The 10,795-nt window shown below is 55.9% G+C and overlaps 1 protein-coding gene across 2 annotated transcripts in view; it reads right to left on the bottom strand.

The window, feature by feature from the left end:
* Positions 1 to 2,702: 2,702 nt before the first annotated feature.
* Acot7 (acyl-CoA thioesterase 7) overlaps positions 2,703 to 10,795 on the bottom strand; it is a 97,133-nt gene continuing 89,040 nt past the window's right edge. For both annotated transcript variants that reach the window (XM_059255466.1, XM_059255465.1), the window contains exon 9: positions 2,703 to 3,091. In XM_059255466.1, the coding sequence (XP_059111449.1) occupies positions 2,993 to 3,091 (99 nt within the window). In that variant the 3' untranslated portion in view covers positions 2,703 to 2,992. The remainder of the gene's footprint in view (positions 3,092 to 10,795) is intronic.

Here is a 10,795-nt window from a genome sequence, read left to right as displayed (position 1 = left end):
AGAGGCTGGCTCGGAGAAGTTACCCTGAAGGTCCCCAAGTTGATGGTGGTGGGGCGTTCCAGCCCCAAAGGCTACCCACGGCCACTCCGACGGACCCCGCGTCCCACCAGGTGTCACAGCGCCTCCTGGTCCAATCCTCCCGCCCGGATTTCCCCTTCGGTGTCCCTGGGCCGGGGCGGCGTCGCTCACCCAGCATTCGGGCGCCCAAGACTCCAGCTCGCTGCTCCCGCCTCCGGCTCCGGCTGCGGTTCCCACGCCCCGGCACTGAGCGCCCGCCGCCAGGGGCCGCGGGGGTGGCTGGCGGCGGAGCAGCCCGCGGGCCGGGGCATCCTGGCGGCGGCTGCCGATAGCCAAAGCGCTGCGCTGCGCTCGGCCCCGCCGCCCTCCCTCCCTGGGCACCGCCTCCGCCACGGCCGCGCTCGGCTCACGCCGTTCGGCTGGCTGCGCTCAGGCGGCCGGGGGCGGGGGGCGGCCCAGGGCGCATGCCTCTGCCGGGGCCTCCGCGCCGCCCCCTGGCCGCGCCCGGCCTCCCCCGGCGCGTCGCGCTGCCCCCCACTCCGGGCAGCCACGTAGCCCCAGCAGCCGCAGTGAAGCCCCTTGGAGCGCGCGACAGGACCCGCCCACGCTGGGGCCTCTTGGGTCTGGGTCACTCGCGCAGCCTCCTCTAAGCCTCCTGGAGTTGAGGGGCGGGGCTCGCAGGCCAGAGAAAGGGGAGCTTGGTCACGGAGAGGACACAGGACAGGGGATGTGGGGAGTCGGGGAGGAAGCCATGTCAGATGTTAGCATCCTTGACAAGAGGGACGGGATTCATGCGCCTGAGGATTAGCGGCTTCTAGGAATCAGAGTAGCAGGAGGCAGGGTTCTGCCAGCCAAAGGTTCCAACTTATTACCTGTGCAGCAGAGACCTCAGGAGTGCAGAGTGACATGGACCCAGCCCAGTCCCCTCTGAAACTCTGACCAACCAAGTTGATGGGTAAAAGCCAGGATTTGAAGCCTGACTCCTGACTCTTCCTCCCCTCCTGGAACCCACCTTCTGTCAACATCTGTGGTGGGGCACAGGCTTGTCACCCCTACAGTCCCCTGCTCCTACGCAGAGGGAAATGTTCTGTTCTCCATGCGAACTCTTAAAACCTCTCCAGTCAGAATGCAGCTGACATCCTGGCCCCCCATCCAGGTGACACAAAGTCTTCTGGGCCACTCAGGGCTATGTGGGACAGGACCATCCTTTAGCCTCCCTGGGCCAGAGAGCTGTTTGCTCTCAGGAAGGTGGATACCTAGGACAGTCATGAACTGCAATCTAGTAGCCGTCCTGAAATCCACCTTCACGCTGTAGCTTACCTTCTGTATCCTGGGTGTCGGTGGGCCTTAGGGTCAGTCCTCTGAGACAGAAGTCTTGACTTTTTAATAGAGGGACGGTTCATATTAATATGCAGGGCCTGGGATGGCTCCACGTGTGCCCTCTGACACTCCCCAGGGTTTCTGGGAGTGGTCAGGGCTCCCATGCGGGCAACCCTGGTTATAAATAGATTGCCAGCAGAGGGCAGTTGTAATCAAGTGTGGCATTTTAATGCTGTGTCTACGAAGGATGTGCCCCAGGTCTGGGTCCTGCTAAGGGTGGTGTGGCTGGGTCTGGGTTCACAGATCTTGGTAGTGTCCTTTCTGCTGGCCACACCCTGAGAGTGGCCTCATCACCACATCAAGGGTACCCTTGTGGCATAGACTGGAGACCTCAAAGTTGTCTAGGGACCTGAGGGACAGGCAGAGCTGATATGGCTGTATGTGGGAGAGCTGGTCCCCTCCCCTACTTCCAGGCAGGAAGTAACCCCGTCTTCTGGGACCCAGGCCGAGACAGATTCTGAAGCTGGAGCTCTTGGCGGGTATTTCTGCACATCTGGAGCCGGGTTCTTCCTCCAGGGGCCTCAGGGAGCTGCGTGATAGGCTGCAGCTGCTGGCAGGACAGTTTGCCTTCTCCATGTGGTGGGACAGATGTTTGGGCTTCAGGGATAAACCCAGGCGCCACCTCTGGCTGTTTGGTGGGCAGGGGGTGGAGTCCTGGCCCCTGGAGAGGCCTTGGAGGCTATTTGTGCGGCCCCCGCCCCCAGGCAGCTGTACCACAAGCACACATATATCCTGATGACACAGATATCTCCATAGCAAACATCCACTGCTACATACAGCAGCATGGATGCATGGGCACAGAACCTCACACCACATATGCATACAGTAAAACAGACATGCACACGCACACCGACCTGCAGTTACACAGCCACACCCTGACTCCATGGACACACTGCCTCCCAGATCTTCATTCCGCACAGGCCTCTCCAAGTAGCCCCTGCCTAGCAGCTGGGAGTCTCCCAGCAGATGTGAAATCTGGGCCCTCTTTCCAGGAGATCGAACCAGGCCGTGAGATTCTCTCCACCCATCTCCGGCTTAGGCCCTTAAGCATGGAGAGGGCCAAGGAGGGAATGCACACAAGGCTGAGGCAGCATCCCATGGAAGCTATAGGGGCAGTGGGGTCCCACGATTCCCACTAGGATGCAAGGCCCCAAGTGTACCTCTCTGAGTTTCCAGAGGTGATGCTGGGAGGGGTGGGGCCTGGGAGGAAGGCAGTGAGCCCCCAAGAATGGAGGGCTGAGGCTGCACACAGGAGGCAGACCCCCCACCCCCACCCCAGACAAATGACTACTAGGCTTCATGAGTCCAGCCAGACAGCAGCTTTATTAGTGGTGCTGGTTTCTTCACAGACCATTCAGTGCTCTGGTGTCCGTGGTGGCCTTTGGGACAACACTGGGGAGCAGTTACTGGAGGGGTATAAATAAAGCTTTGGTGCACAGGTTTTGGGAATGGGGCACAGGTAACACTGCCACACAACACTTCACGACACCAGCTTTCAGTGGAAAATGGGGTTTTGGCCAAGGGGGTTACTTCTACGTGACTGCACATGGGCTGTTGCCTCAACTGTGCTGCCCCGGGGCAGCAGGGACGACACCTAGGGCTGAGGCTCTGTGTGGCCCTGTCGCTTCGCCTTCATCTGCAGATAGCGGCCTTTGCCTTCTTCAAAGCGCTTCTTCTCATCCTCAGTCTCAGGCTGTGGCATACACAAAGAAGGGCGTGTTAGAGACACCAGAGAGCTCAGGGCTGCCTGCACTGTCCTTGGAGAGCGCCGAGGACCTCTGCCAAGGGTCTTCCAGGTGCCACGCACTAGTACCCTGACACCTCCCACAGTCTGGGGAGTCGGAAGCCCAGTCTCTGGGGATGGACTGTGAGGTTAGAAGTCCTGTGTGGGGGCCAAGTGTCAGCAAAGAGGGATGGCACCACTCCACGGAACAACTGACCAGCCTCTGTCACAAAGGGAAGGCGGGGGCGCTGTGTGGGCTGTTGCCTTGAGATAAACCTTTGCTTTATACTAATGGGAGGGACCCTACCACCCTCACCCTACATGGACTGTAAGATCCTCAGAAGTGGCACCTGGGGCTGAGCAACTTAAGCAGCTGGAGCCGAATCGCAGCATCAGTGGGCAGGGCCAACTGGCCAGAGGGATTTTGCTGCAGGCTGGATTTTCCTCAGGGATGGTCCTGATTTGTGTCTATTGGCTGCTGGGACTTCATTTTTAGGAGTGGCCTGGTTTCACTATGAACCCCTGGGCAGATGTCATGGCAGCAGAAATTGGGTGGTCACTTTTGAGTCTGATCTGTCCTGCCTAAAGTTCCATCTGGCACTGCCCTGGCCAAGGAGCTGGGTTTAATGAGCTGTACTAATTCTGCTGGGATGCAATTTCATTGTGACATTATGAGGGTATCCAAAAGCCAAGGAAATGGGGCAGGTGCCCTTCATCCAGAATGACACCAAGTCCTGGCAGCTATTTTTAGGCCTACATGCTTTACAGACCTTCGGTATATTGGCAAAGGAGAACCGCCAGCCAGAGGACTTAATGTCAAATCACACTAAGTATTTCCTTCCTCCAGCCTTCCCCAAAATTGCTCTCTAAATGTCACCAGGTGTAAACTGTCCAGGCTGTGCCAGCTGGGAGCCAATGGGACACGAGGTATTAAGACACGGACATGTGGGGCTGGAGAGATGGCTCAGGGGTTAAGAGAACTGACTGCTCTTCCAGAGGTCCTGAGTTCAAGTCCCAGCAACCACATGGTGGCTCACAACCATCTGTAATGAGATCTTCTAGCCTTCAGGCAGAGTACTGTATACATAATAAATAAAATATTTAAAAAAAAAAAAGACACGGGCATGCTTTCCACGGGGGTTCTGGTTCCTGTGTGCACTGTTCAGTGCATACACAGAACTTAGCCCTGGCTGTCCTGGAACTTGTTCTGTAGACCAGGCTGGCCTCAAACTCACAGAGATCCACCTGCCTCTGTCTCCTGAGTGCTGGGATTAAAGGTGTGCACCACTGCCCAACCATACATAAGTTGAATTACAGTCACCTTACATGGGAGAATGCTCCTCCTAGAGGACATAGGGCACCAAATTAAAAAGCAGAGTAATGCCCGTGCTACGCACTGCTTTCCTGACAGCCAGGGCCCATGGCGTAAGCACCTACACACCGTCTCTCACAGAAAACAATGTACATTGACGCTAGATCTGAAATCTCAATGTAAAATCATTTGCTTAAACTGGTTAAATTGAGGCTTTCCCACACCGGTTTAGCCAGTGCTAAAGCACTGTTCCAGCTCAGCCACCTGCTCACACACTCTTTTTGCTGGCCTCCACGGCCCAGGGGATACTGTGTTGTCGGTTATGAGCCCCCTGGTCTATGGTTTTGGCTCTGGCTATGGGTGTTCTGAGTTATCACTACCTCTGGTTTCTAGCAGGCTGGGATCTCTCATGACTTTGGCATAAGGAGGAAGCTGCCTGGGTGAGGAAGAGGTGGGACCCAGGACCAAGAACTCTGTTGGGGAGGGGCACTCGTTCCTGGACAGATGAGCCATAGCACATGGCCTGGTGCTTCTGCACAGGAGCTCTGCACTCCTCAGAAGGCAAGTGACTCAAGACAAACCATCCTCCCTGGTCTCTGGGCAGGCCGGTGCCCACAGCGGGAGGGTATCTACACCCAAGAGACATCAGGGAGTCCAGAAGGGCTCTAGGCTTATTCTCAGAGGACAGACCTCATTCCCCACAGAGACCCTTGGGTTTCCTGTCTTACACGTTCCCGCTGATTACCCTTGATCTAGCAGGCAGCTACAGTGCAGGAGTCTAGGTGGAGACTCTGCCACTCACCTGCTGTGTTACTTTGGGCAGTTATGCAACCTCTCTGGGCTTCACTTTCTCATCTCCCTGTAGCGGTGCTGCCTCCAGCTTATTATGGAGGCTGCTGTACTTGCATTGGCTCCCAGTGTGTACAGGGACTCCAAGGCAGGACCCTTATCACTCTCATCCCTACTCTGAGTAACAACAGCACATGACCCTTGGTCCTCACAGGGTAAAGGGGTGGTCAGGATTTAAGTTTGCAGGTTTCCAGGGGGCCTAAAGGTGCTGAGAGCTGGTGCAGTTACACTCAGGTTCCACACGGCACTACCAGTGGCTGTCCTCAGCTAGAGACACCAGGAGATGGTTGCACTGCCCTCACCTGGGCGGGCCATGCTGCATGCATGGAGCCGAGATCCCACTGCACATCTGGGAGCTGGACTGGAATGTTCAAGAATTGACCTGAGTGTGTCCTCAGCACATCTAATGAAGGCATGTGGGGGTTATGTCACTCCTGAGCTATGGCCTGCCTGTGTCTGCCATCTGCGCCTTGTTGTCCCACAGACAGAGCCCCTCTTTGGGGCCCCCTGGTCACCTGTATCTGTGGGAGAGGAGCTGGTTTCCTAGATCTTAAGGTTCTCCCAGTTGAACTGGCTCCTCCTCTTAACTGCAGGAGGACTCTAGTGCACATAAAGGCAGAGGTTCCTAGGTGCTTGCCACCTGGGGCCAGTCTGACTCTCCCACTCCCTGTCGGCTTCCCCCACTGAGTTCCTGGCCCCAGGTCCAACTCTCTGTCACTTAGGCAGCGCCCTCCTTGAGCCGGTCACCAGGAGTTCCAGGCTCCTAGAGCTCAGAGGTGGACAGTCACTCAGAACGCCCATAGCCAATACAATGGGCTACAGTCTCAGCACGTGGGCCAGGCATGGGAGCAGAGCCCAGGTTCACCTCAGTACTGAATACCAGGCCCTCCGGATCCCCAGAGTCAGCAAACATTACAACACACCAGGAAAAGCCAGACCCTGGGCCGGCATCTCACATCCTTCATTACATACACTCCCCGAGTATGTTATGAAGTTTGAGAGGGACTGAGGGAGGGTTTCATGTGGAATCTGCCTACTGAAGCAGTATGCAGACACCATGTTGGGTGTCATCAGTGCAGGGACAGGGGAGGTGACAGGGATCAGCACAGGGACAGGGGAGGTGCCCATGCCCAGCTGTGACAGAGACTGAGCCATTCTCTAGCACACCCTCAACAGCCAGCAGGCCTTGGTGGCTTACTAGGGCACTGATGGTAGGACCCAAGGAGGGCACGGGCCAAAGTGTAGGGAACTGTAGCCATCAGCTCAGGGCAGAGGGCAAAGCTGGGGCCTGGCACTGGTCCTCGAGGCTGCTCTGATGTGTCTCTGATGTTTAATATTGGCAGTGACCTCAGCACCAGGATCTGCCCTCAGCCCAAATGAATGCTGCCTGGTGATGGATGTGGGGGAGGGTGGCCAGGAGAGAGTGGCCAAGGCTTTGCGGGAGCCTATGAGGAAGGACCGCCCCATTGCTCTTCTCTCTAGGGACGGTGGCTCGCACTCAGTATCCTGTGCTCAGAGACGGGAATCCAAGCAGGCCAGAGCCAAATTCTGCCTCACCACCACCCCAAGATGACAAAGGTCTCCCTCCCCAAGAGGTCCTAGCTGTGCAGAATCAGTCCCAGAGTCACGGACTCTTTTCACTTGCCAGCTAGAGGCAAGCACCACAGAGGCAGGCAGGCAGGCAGGCAGGCAGGGTCTGTCTCATATGGAAACAAGACCCCTTGCTCAGAGGGGCTGGTGGGCTTTCCTACCCAGTGACTAATGGAACCTCCGTGTCCCTGTTGGGTCTGGAGCGGACAGAGTGAGACAGATGGCTCCCTGTGCACAGCCCTCACCATGACACAGCTGCCACCTCCTGCAGCCTGACCCCTCCATGGGCTATAAACACACACGGTGCTGGCTGTGCCATTTTTCATGGAGCTAGGGAGGTGGGGAGAAGGCAAAAGCTTTTCCATGGGAGACCTAAGGCTGCCAGTGGGAAGAAAGGAGCTGGTGACCACAGGGCCATGGCCAGCTCTCGGCTGCTAGAGTACCTACCCACAGCCCCAAGCAGGTTCCCATGCCATGCCAAAGGCAAAAGGTGAGACAAAGGGGACTGAGAATGGAAGGCACCTGCCTAGTGGGAAGGATGGAGAGGTGACCCAGCAGGAGTCTGGGTCCATGGACCTGGTTGGGAAGTCTCACATGCACTATTGCTAGGCTTCCTCACCATGAAATAAGAACTCCCGATGGGGCCTTGCTGTGGGATGGTCTATATGTCAAGTGTTTTGCTGATTGGTCAATAAATAAATCACTGATTGGCCAGTGGCCAGGCAGGAAGTATAGGCGGGACAAGGAGGAGAATAAAGCTAGGAAGTGGAAGGCTAAGAGAGACACTGCCAGCCGCCATCATGACAAGCAGCATGTGAAGATGCCGGTAAGCCACGAGCCATGTGGCAAGGTATAGGTTTATGAAAATGGATTAGTTTAAGATATAAGAACAGTTAGCAAGAAGCCTGGCACGGCCATACAGTTTGTAAGCAATATAAGTCTCTGTGTTTACTTGGTCGGGTCTGAGCGGCTGTGGGACTGGCGGGTGAGAGAGATTTGTCCTGACTGTGGACCAGGCAGGAAAACTCTAGCTGCAGGGCCTAGCATGTGTCCCTCATATGTGTTCACAGGCGTGAGCATCTGTAGAGTCATCCTGAGGCCACATGTACTCCTGGGTCTGGAGGGTGTTCGAGGAGGCAACCACTGCTAGCTCAAGGCAGCCTGGGAGGAGGGCCTTGAGGGCAGCTTGTCTACTCAAGAGGTGATGCCCCACAGCCATAGGTTAAGGGTACATTGCCTTCTGGATGCTCAGAGCTCTCTGCCTGGCACTGAGTGCCAAGCCTTTCCCTTGCCTGGCAGCTCCAGGCCTCAATCTGCTTCTTTTCCTCCCTCCTCCGCAGACCTGCCAAGTGCCATCTTCTGGGCCTGCTTCCACCAGGGGGGAGCCTGTGGCTTTCGGAGCCTCGTGTTGCAAACCAAGTGTTTTCCACTCTGTGTTTTCTGTGCTTCAAGAACACACATTCAGAGCACAGCACAGAGGCTGAGTGGCTGAGGTCTACCCTCAGCTTGTCCTCTTTGTAATTAGTGAGTGTCTGGTCAAAGGAGGTTTCCAGTGGTGACAAAACACCTTTCTGCTAGCCTGAGGGACACAAACCTTAATTAGGAAGCCACACAGTGCACTCTCTCCCATGATCCACTGGGAGACATGAGGGTCTTGGGACACTCACAAAAATCAATGGAAACTTTTCTGATTAGTGTGGTCTGAGAGACCGCTGTGTGTGGAAGGGCATCAGGCCAGACAGTCAGACTCAGCACAGGCCTCACTGTCCCCCAGTGAGAAGGATGGAGAGAGTAACACAGTCCAGGTCCGTCTCAGAGTCTGACCACTGCAGGGCCGGGCCAGGCACCTGGAAGGCAGAATGCGCACGACAGCCTGAACAGCTGGCTTGGCTAATTCTAGGGTCTCCTGCAGAAAGAAACTTCTCGATGGAGAACCCTCACCAGATAGGGGTTCCTCCTATCTGCAGGGATGGGCTCACACCTAGCATACATTGCTTCCATATGGCTGAGAAATCCCCTGTATAAAGGCCACCAGGAGGCTGCTGGCAGAGGATCAGCTGGGCAGAGGGGAGGAGTCAGCCCCCGGGAGGGCCTCTCCCACGGGCACAGGCTTGGACATAGTCTCTGAAGCTATGTTCATAGCTCCCATGTTAGCTGTCTCCACAACAACCAAGATAACAAGGGCAGCTCACTGGCTAGGTCCCAGCCAGAGCTATGGTCTCATCTCAGGGTCTGCCCTGTGGTCCTTTCCGTCTTGGTGGAGGCAAGACTGGACCTGGGTCCAGCAGAATGAATAACTAATCAAAACAAGGAAGTCTTTGTTTGTTTGTTTGTGAGACAGGGTTTCTCTGTGTAGCCCTGGACCAGGCTGGCCTTGAACTCACAGAGACCTGCCTGCCTCTGCCTCCCCAAGTGCTGGGATTAAAGGCGTGCACCACCACTGCCAGGCTAGGCCTTAATCTATACAAGTGTGTCTGGCCTTCATGTCCAGATTCAAACACTGATACCATCTGCCAGTCGACTCCAGCAGGCTTGGCAGAGCCAGCAATGATGATGACACAGATGTGAGTGGATGGAGCCAGGAAACTGCCTAAGAACCAGCTTTCCTCCTGGCAGTGGTGTGTGGTATTGACTCTGCATTGTGTACACATGCACACAAGGAGGAGGGCCTCCCCACATCCTCCCCATTACAGGCTCCCAGAACTCGCTCTCTGAACCTGTGCACACAGAGCTCAGGAGTGTGTTTTGTCTGAGGGCCTTAGCCACAGCACTCTAATATGGAGTACTAACAGTGTGCTATAGGCTGAAGACTGGGGGTGGGGGTATCCTGCCCCAGAATATACAAGGGGCCAGATTTGGCCGCCATAAAATCTGTCTTAGTGGTCCAGGCCTCACCTTGCCTCCTGACCTTAATACTTCCTTCCTGAGGCAGTGGAGTGAGTGGGTGGTGACACATTCTCCTTCCCATGCTTTCTGGAAACCTGAATGATGGGCCTCCTTGTCTGATTGCCCTCCTACCCCTGTGCTGGCAGGGCTCACCCCATCACACTGTGGGTGTGTATCCTTGATCCTCCACTGCTCTGGGGCTAGTGCCTCTTGGGCATCATGACTGGAGGCAACAGGCCCGTTCCAATGTACTCCACTGGACTGGCCTGAGTGGACCCCCTCGGCGGGACCTCCTGGGGGAAGGACGGGCAGCTCAGCAGATAGTCAGGCACAATTCAGCACACACTGTGTGTATGGTAGCCTGGACCTGAGAGTCCTCAAGAGACACCTACAGCTTGGCAGACAAAGAGGTGGGTGAAGAGGTTGGGATGGAGACAGAGGCAGGCCTGGGGAGGAGGATGTGTCCTCTCAACTTAGCCAGCCTCCTGTATGGTACTCATCACTGGCTCTGGGGATTGCAGGGCTCACAAGCCCCTATGTCCCCAACAGTCAGCTCCAAGGGTCTGGCATTTTTAATCATTAGAGTCATCTTGCACACCCAGAGGCAGAGAGATACTAGACAGAGAATATCCTGGATGTCCTCATCCGTAACTCATTCCTGAGAGCTGGCACAGTGGGGGTCTGCCTTGCTCCTGAGGCTGGGCAGTACCCATGCCTTCTCAGAAGAGATGCACCAAACTGCTGTGCTTCCTCTGCTTCTGCCAAAGGAAACTGAGAACCACACTGAAGGAGGCACATACATAACCTCGGACAGCCAAGGGACAGTATGACAGTGTCCCAACCACAAAAGTGCTCAATGGTCCTGTGTGTGGACCTAGAATTCTCTAGGCTTGAACATGGCCCCTCAAGAGCCTGCAGAAGCCTGTGGACTGAGGTGTCCATGACAGAGATTGGAGCCCCTGTTCCCTGCCCCAGGGTAAGCGCCTTACGTGAGAACCTTCCTTCCCGTTTCCTGGAATCAGTGCTTCTGCAGTGCT

The sequence above is a fragment of the Peromyscus eremicus genome, chromosome 2 (genome assembly GCF_949786415.1).
Source record: "Peromyscus eremicus chromosome 2, PerEre_H2_v1, whole genome shotgun sequence".
Lineage (NCBI taxonomy): Eukaryota > Metazoa > Chordata > Mammalia > Rodentia > Cricetidae > Peromyscus > Peromyscus eremicus.
Note: the sequence above shows the minus strand (reverse complement) of the source record. Positions and strands in the feature narration are given on the sequence as shown.